The 17,590-nt window shown below is 33.6% G+C and overlaps 2 protein-coding genes across 3 annotated transcripts; one reads left to right on the forward strand and one right to left on the reverse strand.

The window, feature by feature from the left end:
* The first annotated feature begins 6,163 nt into the window (after positions 1-6,163).
* Positions 6,164-12,578, forward strand: LOC104116186 (thymidine kinase a). Of its 2 annotated transcripts, XM_009626996.3 has the most exons (4): positions 6,172-6,714; positions 11,215-11,359; positions 11,657-11,778; positions 11,937-12,578. In XM_009626996.3, the coding sequence occupies exons 1-4, from the start codon at positions 6,368-6,370 to the stop codon at positions 12,190-12,192; spliced, it is 870 nt and encodes a 289-aa protein (XP_009625291.2). In that variant the 5' UTR covers positions 6,172-6,367; the 3' UTR covers positions 12,193-12,578. The 2 variants fall into 2 exon arrangements, with proteins under 2 accessions (XP_070031531.1, XP_009625291.2); XM_070175430.1 differs by lacking the exons at positions 11,215-11,359; positions 11,657-11,778; positions 11,937-12,578 and adding an exon at positions 8,421-10,391 and having other exon boundaries at positions 6,164-6,714.
* A 531-nt stretch (positions 12,579-13,109) lies between these two features.
* LOC104116187 (putative pumilio homolog 8, chloroplastic) lies at positions 13,110-15,828 on the reverse strand. Its single transcript, XM_033661322.2, has 6 exons — positions 15,444-15,828; positions 14,604-15,183; positions 14,335-14,497; positions 14,073-14,236; positions 13,412-13,670; positions 13,110-13,271 (listed from the first exon to the last, which is right to left on the reverse strand). The coding sequence occupies exons 1-6, from the start codon at positions 15,826-15,828 to the stop codon at positions 13,110-13,112; spliced, it is 1,713 nt and encodes a 570-aa protein (XP_033517213.2).
* Between the last annotated feature and the right edge of the window lie 1,762 nt (positions 15,829-17,590).

Genomic DNA, 17,590 nt, shown 5'->3' on the forward strand with positions numbered 1-17,590 from the left:
TTTCCTTATTCAAACAAAGTAAGGCAAATTTTCTTGTTAAATAGAGTGTAGTTGAGTTAAAATATAATATTTGAAAAATCTCGTCTCACAAATTTGTCGTGCATGATATAACAACCTAATATTTGCAAGAAATTTATAAGACTATCTTCTAAATTTGGTAATAAAAAAGAAAGTTTTGACTCAAGAGTAAATTAGATTCTTTATGCAGGACGATCAAATATCATGCTATGATCATTTACAAAGAGCACATGGCAAAAGAGGGCTAACCATTATAAGAGGTCAAAAGCTTTGATGCACTTAATATTTACACTAAACAAATAAATACAAGACATATATTTTTTCAATATACTTTTGTCATTTAGCCTTGGTTAAATTATTTGTTTTCTTGCTTTATTTGTAATTTGTAACGTTGAGAATACATTGTTTAGTTTAATATAATACAAACTAAAAATCAAAGTGAGAAGTGTAAAAGTTAAGAGCTGATGGTCATTTGGCAAGGCAGTAAGAAGTTCAACGGATCTACAAACTTAATTATATTGGAGATGAACTATTGAAGTAGAATGAAGCCGATTGTAAACGGATAATCGACCATGTATCATGTTCATCTTTAACTAGAAGTTTCGGGTTCGAGACTTGGATATGAAGTTTGTATTGTTAGGAAAAGTTTTATCTCTAATACAAGACTTTTTTGCTAGAATCGGAGTTTATCGAAGTCCGATATAGATAACGAACATTGAACGAAAAACAAAGAAACACCATGCATCTTGTGTTATTGGTCGAGTTTGCCTAGGAGCTCCTGTCTTATAAGACAAATACAAATAATAGGGCAGCCCCCAATAACTCTTTTTGAATGGACATTTGAAATAGCATCAAATCGAACACAAAATAGATCTGGGCTGCTAATAAGGAAAAAAGGTTGGAATAAAATATAATTTGGTGTCTAAGATTAGAAAATGACAACATTTATCTCTTATGGTTGTAGTAGGTCTAAAATAGACTCTTTAATATAATATATTTCTGAATACTTTAGTTTTTTAAGTTTTCCAAGAGCAAGTATTTTTGGTCTTCGAATAGTTAATAAATTCTAGTAATTATAATTAAGGGAATTGTGAAATGTTTTAACGGGAAATCACATTTGAAGGTGTAATTGTTACAACTTCTGCTACTTTTGATCAATTTTTAGTGTCTAGTGTAGCTTTGAGGTGCACTTTATGTTATTTTTGGTATCTAGTGTAGTTTTTTGTCTTGTAGTTCATGAAATTTGATGGGACTTTCCTAGTGCTTCTGGTTAATTTGTTTTTAATAGTTCCCATTGAATCTAACAACTAGAGTTTATTAATCTTTGACGGCTATCAAAAGTGTTCGCTTTTAATAAACTTAAAAAACCAAAACTACACAAAAATATGTTTAATCTCAAACACTGTGATATTCTTTTTAATTAGCAACTTAGTCAATTGTGCTGTGAATTGAATTAGAGCATGAATTTATGCGCAAAGAAAATTAGTAGGGAAAAGTGATGGTTGCCAGAAGAAAATACTTTGCAAGTTAAAGAAAAATCTATTATTTATGTGCTTCCTATAATCAAGATGAATTTAATCTCAAATTAAAACCTAATAATTCAAAATATTAGTATTATACCAAGCTTTCAGCATCCTTCATGTGGTGGAAAGGCATGAAACCCATCTCAAAAACATGGACTAAGTCACATGCTACGTCAAAAACTTTATAAAATTCCTCATTATACGAATCATCACTTAATTTCTCTCATATATTTTGATAATCTGATGTCCGGATTAACTTGCACAAATCTCGACAAATTCACGGGATACTTATTATCTCCACCAACATGGTAACTGTATTCCCTAGAATTAGAAAAAGTCACTTACTATTTTTTCCCACCACTAAAACTTAATTCAGAAATTTATGATTCTCAATATATATATATATATATATATAATGTAAAAGGAAAAAAGATAGAAAGAAAAATAGAAGAAGTGTAAATAGGGGGGGAGAACGACTATCTTTAAAAGCTTAAATGGCTTTTCAACTGCGTTTCGGATCAAGATAAGAATTTTAGTTTTTAAACAAGAAGACTCGCTTATTTATCTCAACTTTTGGAATTAAAAAATGAGAACAAAGTGGGAAATGTGTGTTGGACAGATTGGATTCCTTGTTTGCCTATTCATTCAAAAAGGAATAAAAATACAGGTAGACTTAGATTTAATCAAAAAACGATAAGAATATTGTATAGTTTATAGTATAGTTTAAAATACATACATATGGATGAGGAAACAAACGGACGATCCTCGTAAGAAACACAACTTTGTTATTTGTTTTTAAGAAACTTAAAATGACAACTAATTTACAGTCACTTACCAACCGTCTTCTCATTCTTAGTGGTGACCTTTTCTTTTTTCCTTTTAAATTCTGAATATTGTTAGGACTTTCTCATCTCACAAGTCAACAACTATTTTAGATGCTTGCTTTTTTTATTTTTCATTTAACATCCGTTCCTCTCGTTGGAATCTGGTTAAATTTGATTCGTACCGGAAATTCTATATTGCGGATAAAATGTTCCTTAATAAAAATAATTTTATACTCAAAACTCGAACTCGAGACATCTGGTAAAAAAAATAAGAAGTGATTATAGGTAAAGTAACCCAACAATATAGGGAAAATGGTTAAAAGGTTCTTTAAATAGGTTTATCTATGTTCTTAAAATGTAAACGTTGACATATTGTCTAAGGAAAACATTCTGGGATTTTTCTTATTCTTAGTAATTTTCTAATTTACAGTGGGACATACCATAAAAGGTCAGTTGCCTATTTCATATTGGACCTTCCGACAATTTACTTGGGACATGTAATTCCTAGATAATGTCATGGTGACCAAGAAATGTACCGTAATTTACGCACTTTGTTTTTTCTTTCTTTCTTTTTGCGTTAGGAAATTAAAATTAGTGTTGTGCCCAATAAAGAATTTTGGATATTGCCTTATATTCTCTTTTCGGTTTTGCGAGGTAGTAAATACTCATCCATTATTAATCAACTATATTTCGGGTTTGAGCATTAAATAATATAAAATTGTGCGCGCTTTACCCTTCAAAATGAAACTTCTTGGCATGACTATGCATTAATTTGGTCCCAAAGCGGGTACCGATTTAGCAAATGAAAAGCTAGACAGTCGAACTGATTTTTGTTCATTTACTTTTAAAGCTTTTATAAGCGAAAATGATCGTAAAAGATATTTCTATGTCTCATTTATATTAGTTAGAATTCTTTTTGAGTCGTTGAAAAAGAAAAGATTTCATGAGTCAAATTAATAAGTTTTGGTTTTAGATTTGAGAAACATTTACTAAGAAAATCTGAAAAATCGTGATCATAATTAGACGATTTGACGTGAAAAAGCTAGACTACATATTACAATTTTCGTTATATTATTTATCACAACAATTATAAAATAAAGAAACTTCACTTATTGGGTATACAAACATATCAACTTTGATGATATATTTGTGCTTGATTTATATCTTCGAAAAGATGGAAATATTTTCAGAGATATCTTCATAAAATGTGTCTTTGTGCCCTTAGTTAAATAGTTGGTTACAAATTACAATATCTTTCTTGCTGTAGTATTAAATATTGACTTTACCAAAAGATTAGAACGGAAAAGCCTAAAGCGTTTTCTTTATTAAGGTAGTTTTACAAGCTTACACTATTATAAACAACAAATAAAATAAAAATAACAAAGTCCCAGCTATTTAACAAGTATATAAATTAATCAACTAGTTCAAGATCTAAAAAATGTTATTACCTTTTGTTGTTTAAATGGTAAACTGGAGTTTATTGATTTTTTTTTGGTGGAGTGGCAAGTAAATTTTTATTCTTAACCAGAGCGCGAGTTCGAATCCTAGATACAAAGTTAGCTTATCCTTAATGTGAGATTTTTTGCCACGAATCTAAATTTAGTAGGAGCCAATGAGCGAAATCAGACATCGGGTGGGAAAAAAAAGATAAATTGGAGTTTGAGTTTGGTATTTGCCAACTGTTGGTCAATGCATATAATGGATAGACTGTTGGATACAAATTACAATGGCTAAATGAATGATTAAATCACATGGTAATGCTAATTATATCACTACAAGCATTTCATAAATCATTTGGCTTTTCACAAGCTGCCTTGGGAATTTGAAGTCATTTAATTTAAGTATTTTTTGCTGACTGTGTAAAGGAATTTAGTTAAATCATATATATATATATATATATATATATATATATATATATATATATATATATATATATATATATATATATATTGCTCAATCACTAGAATGATATATTGTTCTTATTTGTTCATCTATCCCTTTCTGTTTTAGGTGATTCTATAGCTTTATTGCTATTAGACAGTTTCATTATTGCTTATGTCATTTATGTGTCAAAATGTAGAATTTGATACTCATGGCCTTTTCTTTTTCTTTATTGAACTAGGCCTACTCATAGTTTACTGCCCTAGATCTATCGATATTTGAAATTAACATTATTGTTTCTATGAGTAACGATCTTTTTAAATATTCTTTTTGAAATTATTAATAATAAGAAATTGTTACTTAGTGATATCCGTAAAAAATATATATAGTATATGAGTTAATCAACAACAATTCAGTGAGTTCCCACAAATGGGGTATGCGAAGGGTAGAGTGTACGCAGACTTTACCCCTACCCCAGAGAGTAGAGAAATTGTTTCCGAAAGACCCTCGGCTCAAGAACATAAAAAGAGACAATATATCAGTACCATCAATAGAACCATAGAAATAATAGCAATATCATAAGAACTAGAAAATAGATGAAAAATAATAACAAAAACTAGTGAATAAGGCTCGGTACTATGAAAAACGAAAGAATATAGTGGACACAACAATAATCGCTAGCAGCCTAGGATAAAACCTTATCAGACCAGTCTCCCACCCGGAACGACGTAGAAAAATGCTCAGCTGCCTCCTAACCTACCACCCTAATGCTCGACCTCCGCATCTTCCTATCAAGGGCCATGTCCTCGGAAATTTGAAGTCACGCCATGTCTTACCTGATCACATCTCCCCAATACTTCTTAGGTCGCCCTCTCCCTCTTCTCGAACCCGCCAAAGCCAACTGCTCACACCGCCTGACCGGGGCATCTGGGCTTCTCATTCGCACATGTCCGAACCATCTAAGCCTCGCTTCCCGCATCTTGTCATCCATAGGGGCTACACCCACCTTCTACCGAATATCTTCATTCCTAATATTATCCATTATAGTGTGCCCGCACATCCACCTCAATATCCTCATGTGCTACTTTCATCTTTTGAATATGTGAGTTCTTAACTTGTCAACACTCTGCCCCATACAATTAATCATGAAATTAAATGCTTTTTTTTAATCATCGCATCAATAGTAGGTAGTAAATAACAGTCATTGTTAATTATTATTTTAATACTTTTAGTAAAACTAATAAATGTTGGAAAAAGGGTAATAAGTTACCACATTACTATATGAAATTTTTTAATTTTATCATTCATTATATTTGGGCTCTATCAAAAGCAAGAACGAATACGAAATGAATTGATAAATCTGCCTCTATACAAAATTCATTTAAAGTATAAATAAATAATATTAGGAATTTGTTATAAATCTACCTTAATTTTAATAGTTATAATAATTATTTATATTACCTGCACTAAGTATATGTTTACAAAGTTTTCACTCTTTTTATTCTCAAGTGTGTAAATAAATTTTTAAGTAATATTCATTGTTATTAATAAAATAACCGACACGAGCAATCTTTTTATTTAATTTTTTTTATTCTGCTCATTTATTTCTTAACTTCTATGTTTAATTATTATTTTTAATTTTTGCTTCTAAAATAACATTTATCGTTCTACAAGTAAGTCCATAACATAGATTAAAAAAATATTATGTTATTAAGAAGAAGATAAAAAGATAATAATCTAGATGATAAAATATGCATTTAAGAAAGTCAATTGAGGTATGAGGGAAAAAATACCTATTGTTCAAAGTTGGAGGGGGAATTTTATTTTTAAAGTAAAGTTGGGGGTGTAAAATATTCTATAAACCGATAAACTCTCATTCGTCGCATTCTATAAATGCGATTTATAATCTGTAAATCAGCTGCTTCTTCTATTGAACTTCCCTCCAAGCCAAAGAACCTAAAACCCATAAAACCCTTAAAACCCATGCCCCTTTTCTTATCTCATATTCTAACATCAAATTAACTCAATTTCCCATAAAATCATACCTGCAAATAGCCAATATGTGATAAAATCCCAAAAAAAATCTACTCCAAAAGCCTCAAAATTTCACACTCCTACTACATGCTAACATTATCAAGAATGAAATCACTACTTTACCCAATGCTTTCAAGACCCACAACAGCTCCTTTATCTTTCTGCTTTCATTTTCAAGAACCCATTTTTGTATGCAGAAGATATGGGGTTCTTACTTTCAGAAACCAGACTACTTCTGTTCAAACAATAAACCCCATGAATAAAGTTTCTTCCTTTAGCTGTTCTACTGTGCCAAACCATAATCAAATTCGGGTCTTGCATACTGAGGTATCGGGTTCGGATTCGGGTGAGGTTCATGTGATTGTGGGTCCCATGTTTGCTGGAAAAACTACTACTCTTTTGAAGAGGATAAAGTCTGAAAGCAGCAATGGCAGGTTAGGATTCTCAATATGTTCTAATTTGCTTTTCATTTTAGTTTTACTGGTGATGAAATGCTTTGCATATTATAAAGTTTATATTTTTGCACCTCTTTTATGACTTTTTTGTTTTTGGGGTAAAACCCTCTTCTTTGGCTTTTTTTACTACTATTAATCTGTTGGAGGAAAGGGGTACTATTTGTTTGACTAACTCTCATAAGAATCTGTTTATGTATTTAGCTGTAGGGGTGTAAATGGTTCGGTTCGGCCGGTTATTTTATAAAATTGGTACCATACCAATTTTTCGGTTATTCTATTATGTATAACCAAAATTAGACTTTTCGAAACCGTCCCAATCATGTCGGTTTCTCTTTGATATCGGTACGGTTCGGTTAATTTTCGGTATTTTTTAAAATATCATGTAAAATTCACCAGCATAAGTAGAATGCAATAACATACATTCTTTTATAGGACTTAGCAAAACTCTCTAGACATTTTTACTGTTTAAAAAAATAAAATAAAAAATGAAAGATGGCTAGAGTATAGATCCATCAACTATTCTACAACAACGTAAAAGAAACCAAGCAAAGGCAAAGAAAATATAAATCACACGAGTGGATAGATATTAACTAAGCTGGGACTCAAGAATAAATTCTATAGAAGATTAAATATTCAAAAAGATAAATCTAAATTATATGAAAGGAAACATATTCAATACATTGTAGTTTGCTACTCATTATCGCTAGAATATTTTGTGTCTTGCTAATAAAGATACTTGAAATAACTTAGTTTAAGTAGATGTAGCATACTAGGTTTTAGGAATTAGTATTTTGAGTTTAATTACTTGTTGGCTTGTAATAGTTTGCATAATTCCAAGGCCCAAAGAAAAATTTAATGCATTATTATTTTTAAACTTACTAGATAAATATATTTTTCACATGTAAAATTTATTCGGTACGGTTCGGTATTTTTTCGGTTTATTTTTATAAAATAAAAAACCTACCCTAATTATCGGTGTGGTTATAGATTTATATAAAAACCTACGGTTTCTTAAAAAGAAACCTAAAAATCGGTACGGTACGGTTCGGTCTGTTTAGTCAGTTTTCGAATATCCATTGACACCCCTACTTAGCTATTTACTTTACACACAAGCTTGGTAGAACTTATACAAGTAGGACTTTTGACTAATATTCTAAGAGCTTGTTGGACCATATATACCTTTAAAATGAAACATGGACTACGATGCATCAAAATATAATGTTTTGTTGGGCAAGAATTTAACACCCGAGTCCCGACTTAGTCATTTATATCATCTTCAATGAGGGTGCTCTTTTCTTAGTATGCTTTATATTTGGTGTTTATATTAGCAAGTTGTTGGAACTTATTGTAAAAAAAAGCTGTTGCTTACTAAATTTTCGTTGCTCCAAGGCGCCAATTGTCCGTTCTGCTATGTGGACTTGGTTTCTTTGCAGTTCGTAGATGTTGAAAGTCGATGAATTTTGCTTGTTAGTCAACCTTTAGTCTCTCTCGTTGAATGATTGTGCCTTTTTTTCTTCTTCTAAATTTATTGTTCTGCTCTCGACTTTTTGCTGTTTCCTTTGCTCTCTTCTCTGGGGTGTTGAAATCTCCATGCTCTTTGGCCCTCTCATGTAGAGGAAGTAAAAGTTGGACCATGTTATTCTGATGGTATTTGAATTTGAAATCATGGTTGGCAATATTCCCAGTTTTCAGGCCAATGGTGTAAAGAACTCCCTCTATTTGGATGAGACAATAAAAGGTCTCTGTTTCTCAGGAAGGGTGGCTGAAGCAGTTGGAATATTGTGCCGCTCTGGTGTACAGGTTGAGGCAGAAACTTATTCCCTTGTTTTACAAGAGTGCATTTTCCGGCAAGCGTATAAGAAAGGGAAAAGAGTCCATTGGCAAATGATTATTGTCGGCTTTGTTCCAAATGAATATCTGACTATTAAGTTGTTAATTTTGTATGCAAAAGCAGGAGACTTGGATACCGCACACATTATATTTGATAAGTTGCAATTCAAATGCCTGGTTTCATGGAATGCTATGATTGCAGGATACGTGCAGAAGGATATGGAGGAAATAGGGATGAGTCTCTACCATAACATGAAACAAAGAGGTGTACTTCCAGATCAGTATACATTTGCATCAGTCTTTAGAGCCTGTGCCTCTTTAGCAGTCCTGGAGCAGGGCAAGCAAGCACATGCGCTGTTGATTAAAAGCCAAATTAGTGGAAATATTGTAGTTAATAGTGCACTTATGGACATGTATTTCAAGTGTAGTTGTCCATCTGATGGCTATCTTGTGTTTAGTAAGTCCTTGGAAAGAAATGTGATAACATGGACTGCTTTGATATCTGGGTATGGACAAAATGGGAGAATAAAAGATGTTCTGGAATCATTTCATAGGATGATAGATGAAGGATTTAGGCCAAACCATATTACATTTCTTGCTGTTCTTTCTGCTTGTAGCCATGGGGGTTTGGTAGATAGAGGTAAGGAGTATTTTTCATTGATGATGAGAGATTATGGGCTTCGACCAAGAGGAAAACACTATGCAGCTATTGTGGATCTTCTAGGCCGTGCTGGAAGATTGCAAGAGGCTCATGAGTTTGTCAAAAACTCGCGTTGTGGGGAGCACCCGGTATTATGGGGCGCCTTACTTGGGGCTTGTAAGATTCATGGAGATATCGAGATGGTAAAACTTGCTGCTAGAAATTTCTTTGACTTGGAACCTGAGAATGCAGGCAAATATGTTGTCTTGTCTAATGCTTATGCTTCTTTTGGTTTGTGGAACAATGTTGCGGAGGTAAGGAGACTGATGAAGGACTCGGGGGTGAAAAAGGAGCCTGGTTATAGCATGATTGAGGTACAAAGACAAACACATTTCTTCTATATGGAGCATAATGCTCATGAACAGACTGATGAGATATATAAATTGGTCAAAAATATGGCAGTTGTCCTAAAAGATGCTGGTGATGTTCCAGATTTACTGAGTTAAAGAAGAAAGGACCAACATCAGTATAGGTTGAGCATTTGGTTGAATCCTCAGTCATTTATCTGTATACAGTTTTAAAAGGGTAATTTTACTGTATCTCCACACTCCAGCTAGTATGCTAGTAGCCTTTTACGCTATAAAAGTGGAAAGACTAACAGTCAAAATAGAAAGGAAAACAGGCTTCAGCGTTTGTGCTATGCACTTCCCACACAAGTTTTCTTTGGAGATGCTATTTGCCTTTGAATGCAAAAATTGGATGGTGTTCTATTTGCGGTTTCAACTGCTACAAGATGGTGCCTTTTGGCAAGCGGGGGCTTGCTATTTGCTTCTATGAAGAACATGTATGTGAATAAACAGATGGATTGCCTTGTTACCATGAAATGTGATGGATCTCAGTTTATGTGATGTGATTCTTGGTAAAACAAGTTTACCAAAGAAAACATATTCTCTTATCTTATATTACTGTAACAACGGAGTTCGCTAGTTTATAATAAAATGCTTGAACAGCCATACCTCATCATAGTTTGAATTTCTAGAAAGTAATTCTATTTCTTCTAACGATACAATATCCTAACCAATGCTGCCCATAGGTGATAATTTTGGGCATTCTAGGAAACATTTCTTGTAAAATTTGTCTTTCTATATCTTTATTTATTTTGTTATATGCTATGTTTGGTGGTCAAGCAGATCATTCTACGTTGTCCCTAAGATACATTTACGCAATGCATGAAATGTTTCAATTGTTGACAGTGTTTGAAAATATTTTAGAATCTTAACCAACTTATGAATTTTACTCTGGAACTGGCATAATTCCATCTACCTGGCACAACAAGAGCTACAGTCATGTAAACAAGCATGAAAAAGTGGGTGTGTGAAATTTATGTTTTCATGTGGTGGAAACATTAATATCTACTTTTTTGATAGATCTTAACAAGTTCTTTTACCTTTTTATGTTAGACTATGCTTCCCTTAAACAAGCATGAAAAAGTGGGTGTGTGAAATTTATGTTTTCATGTGGTGGAAACATTAATATCTACTTTTTGATAGATCTTAACAAGTTCTTTTACCTTTTTATGTTAGACTATGCTTCCCTTATTTACCTTTTCATGATAAATTAAGATAGGGAGCTGCGCAAACTGCAAAAGTAGAACTTGAACATTCAGTTCCTTCCCTGTTGACTTGCAGTTTGTGCGAGGATCTATCTATTGTGCAGCCAGCCTCACAGAAAAGTAGAACCAGCCCATTCTGTTTCCTTTTGTTTAATTGATGAAATCATTCTGAAAGTTTCATTCTTTACGTGAAGATTTACAAAGCCAAAAATTAACTTCAAGATATCAAAACTTTGACATGAAAATTGAGGACATCTAACTTGAGCTGCGAAGCATGCAAACTTCTGAGTTTTGAAATGCTGCTTGAAATTTGATGATCTTGATAGAGATTCAAGGCTTCCTGATGTTCACATGTCATCGTCTGATTTAATTGCCAACTATTTTCCCCTCTCTGCAGAAGTGTAGCAATTATAAAGTCGGACAAGGATACAAGATATGGGTTGGATTCCATTGTGACACATGATGGGGACAGATTGCCATGCTGGCCTTTAGCTAATCTATCATCATTCAAACAGAGATGTGGTTCTGAAGCATACAGTAAGGTAACACTACAACGGTAAAATATTGTGAATATATTAGATGATTAGCATAGGACCTTCTCAATGTGTAATTAGGGGCGCTACAAACATAAATTTTTCTCTAAAAAGTTTGGCACAAGAAGTCTATTTTTGAATGATATAATCATGAAGCACTAGCTTTGAAAGTTGTCGTTGAACTTTTTTTGCTAGTATGTGACAATACTGTATTGTGGCTTTTACATGGTTTATGCTATATCATCGCTCAATTTTCTTTGCTAGTATATGTGACTGTACTTTTTTGTGACTGTTACATGGCTTCAGTTAGAGGTCATTGGCATTGACGAAGCTCAGTTTTTTGAGGATCTATATGATTTCTGCACAGAAGCTGCCGACCATGATGGCAAGATTGTGATAGTTGCTGGGTTGGATGGTGACTATCTAAGGTACTACTTCCATTTTCTGTGGAAAGACGTATTGTGTTTATCCCTTTGACATATGTACTAAATGTGATGCTAAGTTACATAGTTGTCGTGCTATTATGCTCGGTATTTTTGTACCCGTGTACTGATTCTTTATTGGATTCATATTCCGCATTTTGCAGAAGAAGCTTTGGTTCAGTTCTCGACATAATTCCAATTGCTGATACTGTGACCAAACTAACTTCCCGATGTGAACTTTGTGGTAAACGTGCTTCTTTTACCTTGAGGAAGACAGAGGAGACGAGAACCGAGTTGATTGCAGGAGCAGATGTATATATGCCTGTGTGCCGAAAGCACTACGTGAGTGGACAAGTGGTCAAAGAGGCTACTAGAAGTGTTCTGGAGTCTCAGAAGGTTCAATGCAGCTCTGTTCTTTAATCGTCTTGTATTATTAACTGGGATGGTAATACCAGCACTGTCTGTGCAATATAGTAGGGATACTGATGCCACTTTTCTGCTAAGGAGCTTTGCACTTCCAATATCTATGTAGATGTTTATAGGCCATTTGCTTAGAAATGTTAACCGACTATTGTACTTCCAAGTCTCTGATCTGCCCAAGCTGTTGTGGACAGAGTTATCTGGTATCTGTGCTAGTGGGAGGTAACTAGTATCCTATGAAATTATCGAGGTGCGAGCAAGTTGGCTCGGACACAAGTACTATTGTGCCCCTCCCAAATTGATAAACATGAAATGGCTGTCTATGATGAACAGTGTTCATTTTCTGGTGTGAATTAGAAAAGCAGATCTTATGGCACATTTAATTACCTTTGTCTTCAGGCTTCTCCCTTGTGTGTATTTTCATGATTGAAAGAATGGACTAACTTTTGGTTCCAAATTTTACTATAAAGGGCCTTTTCAAGGGGAAGGAATTAAGTTTAAAGAGATGATAACCATTCTATACAAACTTTGTTTTCCAATGTCAAAAGAAAAAAAAAATCGTTATGTTTAAATTTAATTAATAATACAACATTTTGATTCATAAGGCATAAACTTGTCTCAAACTCAATTTTATAATTCCCACACTGCCAAAAAAATATAAAAGATAAGATTCAGATCATGGGTCAACAATATCGATAACAAATGCTTTTGTAATACACAAAAGCTCTTACAAAATATTTCTACCAAAATGCCAGACTACAACTCTCAAACAAATCCTAGTTGCTAACACCTAACTACAATTTTAGACACTGATTTGCATAATCTCCAATTCACCCCTTGTGTACAAAGTACTATCAAAAGACACAGATTACACAGAAGTAACATAAACAAGAAACACAGAAACAAGATTGTTCTCCTTAACACTGGTTTGATAATGAATTCAAGACTCCCTGATAATCTGGATTTAGACTTTTGATAGTTAAGATCACATGTTTTCCTGGTTTGTTGTGTAAAAGAGACGAGGCGTGCCGCATGAGGACTCTAACGAGAGCTTGATGTCGCCTTTCCTCTCCTTGTTCCTGCAATCAGAAAATAGATACAATGTAATGAATCTTAAATCAGTTATTACAGCCATGTTTTGATGTGCTATTACTGATAATGGAGATAATGGTTTATGTTGTGTGGCTATGGAGCTAAAAGGACAATAAGGATTACTTACTTTTGTTGATTTTAATGCTTTCTGAATTACATAATTTCCAAAGGGATCTTTGGCAAGCTGAACTAGTGATTTCACATCAGCTACAAGAACATCAACTACTGAAATCATTCCAATATTTGACGACTCTATGCATTTCTCAACAACATGGCTACCACCCTTTTTGTAGGCTAGTGTTAAGTACTGCTTCTCAAGTTGACTGAATATCTTACTTGAAATCTCTTCATCCCTTAGTTCAAGAACATGCTGCACAACATAGTTCCTGTTGTACAACAACACACAAATTCTTAAAAACCAGAAACCAATCAACAGTAGTAAAAGAAAGGGAAAAGTGGAAAAGAGTGAAAAATGACCCGATACTATATGAAATATCTTAGTTTTACACTCCGTTATACTTTATGTCCTTGCATACCTTGCTGTTAGCAAATCGTCTCGTATTTTCCCTTGACCTTAAGGTAACTCCTATTTGAAGTATTTTAAACCATAGTCAAAGTAGAGGAGCAAAATTGCACTTTTTCCGAAGTATTTTGACACTTGGAATTTACCTAGTCCATGGTGGAGCTCCGTTAAAGTCAAAGGCAAATATGAGACGATTTGCTTATGACAAGCGTATGAATGACCCCAAATGTAACACAGAGGGAGGAAACTATATGTTATTACTTACCCCCAGGGATCATTGGCAAGGTAACCTGACTGGTTTGCAATTTTTTCAAGTAGTTCCCTTCTGAGAGGGTTAGTGATACAATTGATGCAAATATTTAAAGATGCACATCCACTTTCATTTGTAGACAACTCTTTGAAACATCTAATAATCCCCCGGTACAGAACCTGAAATCAGTGTGCAATATTCATATCTGTTAGGCTATAATTTATTGCTAAAAGAAAAACATATGACAAGCAACCACAAAAATGTCGAAAAAATTTACCTCATTCTGCTTCTCATTGAAGACATGGAAACATTGTTCAACAACGTATCGCCCCGTTCGATGAGTCATCAGTTCAACTAACCTAACAGACACAATTTCTGAGCAATAGTTGGCCAAAGGTTTCTTTTTGAGGTTTTTAATCAGCATTTGAATGGACTTTGAACTGTCAAAGCAAAAGGAAAAAATGTTAGATATATAGGCCAATATTCAGAATGCAAAAGCAGAAGAACATCAAATAAAGTTTAAGCACTTAATAAAACTTTACTCACCCGTATTTCTTAAAAGCTGTTTGTACAAATAACTCCATATTGAAGTGAAATGTTCTGAGAATTAATTCCATCTGTTCGTCGTTGCAGAATTCAACAAGTTTTAGGAAGAAAGCATGTCCAAATTCGTCGATCATCACCTCAAAAAAAGAACCAAGAATCTCATTAAGTATCCTTTGCCTGTAGTAATAGTTATTCAGCTGCAGAAAATTTTGCAATAAGCGCGAGGCTCTGGGATTTTTAGCCATCTTAATGACGTCGAATCCTAGATTTGGCAGATAACCATAACATAATGCTGCAACACTCTGATTCAACAGGACATTTAAACACTTTGTATAATCCTCATTACTCCAATCTTTATAGTCTAAAGGAAGCTCATTATAATCTGCAAATTCTTGAGCTCCAATGTAGCTATTATTCAACATGTTATTTCTCAAAATTTGATCATAGTTGGATTGATTCATGGAATTGTATGTTGAAGAAGATCCATATTCATACTTGGTACTTGTTGTTTGTGGCACATAATTCTCATAAATATCTGCAGAATCCAATAAGCTTTTCTGTGAAGATTTGGTGCTGGAAACTGCAGAAAACAAACCAAGAAAACCAAGAAATCTTGAATATATTGACAAGAAAATACAAATTAAAATAAAAAAAGGGCAGCCCGGTGCACTAAACTCCCGCTATGCGCGAGTCCGGGAAGGTAGTGTGTACGCAGACCTTACCTCTACCTCCGATAGACCCTCGGAAAAGAAAGCAGTAACAACAATTAAAATAAAAATTAAAAGAAAAATAACTAGTCTGCATGCATGGATAAAGTAAAGTTGTGAACTTTATACTTACTTCCATTGTTGGAATTATAATTATCATAAGCCCAAATATTTGCAGAACTTGTTGGTGGCCATTCTAATGATGATTGAATACTATTTTGAGTCATTGAAAATTTTGAATCTTTAGAAAAGTTGTCTTCTTTGTTGTTCTGAAGAGAAGAAACAGAATCGTTGTTACTTGTAGAACTCAACCAAGAAAAAGAGCTATCAGTAGTTTCAAGATCAGATGAAATTGCCCAAATTCTGTCACTTTCTTTTGGAATATTAAAACCATCTTCCACCAATGGAAAATTCTCTGCTTGATTGTTCAAAGAAGAACTTGCACTATTGTGTGGAGAAGCTAAATTTTTTCTCAACTTCAAATCTTGTAAAGAGAGAAGAAAATCTTGATAATCCATTGGAGTTTTATTATTTGAACCTTCCATGAGAAAAAATCAAACGAAAAGCCTATTGTCAATTGCTATGGAACTATTTGTTTATATAAGAGTTAAGTGTATTTTCTTACCTGAGTAGGAATGGGATTGAAATTTTCCGATTATTTAGAGTTTCTTTGAATTAATTTTTCCTTCTTTTATGTAATATTTTCCTAAAACAAAAAACCATACAAAATCGCTCTCATCCTTTTCCTAAGTGGAGTAGGAGAAGTAAAGGGTGTTACATATTTTGTAATTTTCCAATAAGAAGAATTGAAAACCTTGTCCAATTAAAATAGCTAAACTAAGAGGGAATATAAGTGGAATAAAAACTTTGATAATTTCAATTACTGAATTTGTAGATAAGTCGAGGTAAATAAAACCTTTTATAGTGAAACTTACTTAATAACTTGTTGGAAATTGAATGTTAATGAAGCCTTGTTTATTATTAAAGCTACCATTAGTATATTTAAGAAAATCTCCCTATTCTCAAATAAGCCTTTCATATGCATGCAAATCATCCTTTCACAAATAATAATATGTCTCTTTCTATTTATATGACTAGTTTTGTTTTATACAGTTTTAACAAATAACAATTACGTCTTAATTCAAAAAAATTGTGATTAAAATGCTAGTAAATAATTAGGAACGGTCATGACAAAGCAATAACCATTGTTCATTAGGTAATTTTTGATGGGTCCATAAAATTTAGGCAATTCAGATCCTGTCTCCGAATTCATGAAGATGACGGGACATTAGCACACGAAAAATCGGAAATTGTCCTAAAATTTTATTTTATGGCCCTAAAAGACCAAATAACGAGGAATGGCATGGCGAAGTAATAACTATTGTTCATTACTTCGTTTCTGATAGGCCCATAAAATTTTAGGCGATTCAGAGCCCGTCGCTCGAATTCAAGGAGATAGCGTGGACATTAGCACACGGAAAATTAGAAATTGACCTGAATTCCTATTTTATGGCCCTAAAATGGCAAAAAAGAGAAGCGATCATGACGAAGCAATGTTCACTAGGTCGTTTCTGATGGGCCCACAAAATTTTAGGCATTCAGAGCCCGTCGCCCGAATTCATGAAGATGGCATGGGCATTAACACACGAAAAAATTGAAAATCGCCCTGAATTCCTGTTTTATGGCCCTAAAATACCAAAAAATGAGGAAGAGCCATGACAAAGAAATGATTACTAATCATTAGCTCGTTTTTGATAGCTCCACAAAATTTTAGGCGATTTGGAGCCCGTCGCCCGAATTCATAAAGATGGCGTGGATATTAGCATACGAAAAATTAGAAATTATCCTAAATTCTTTTTTATAGCCCTAAAACGCCGAAAAATGAGAGACGGTCATGGCGAAGCAATGACTATTGTTTATTAGGTTGTTTCCAATGGGTTAAAAAGTTTTTAGGCGATTCGGAGCCGATCGCCCGAATTCATGATGATGGCGTGGACATTAGCACACGAAAAATCAAAAATTATCCTAAATTCCTATTTTATGGTCCTAAAACGCCAAAAATGAGGAATGTTCAAGGCGAAGTAATGACTATTGTTTATTAGGTCATTTTTAATGGGCCCACAAAATTTTAGATGATTCAGAGCCCGTCGCCCGAATTCATGAAGATGACGTGGACATTGACACACGAAAAATTGGAAATCGCCTTGAATTCCCGTTTTATGGCCCTGAAACGCCAAAAAATGAGGAACAATCATGGCGAAGTAATGACTATTGCTATCT

This window comes from Nicotiana tomentosiformis, chromosome 5 (assembly GCF_000390325.3).
Source record: "Nicotiana tomentosiformis chromosome 5, ASM39032v3, whole genome shotgun sequence".
Lineage (NCBI taxonomy): Eukaryota > Viridiplantae > Streptophyta > Magnoliopsida > Solanales > Solanaceae > Nicotiana > Nicotiana tomentosiformis.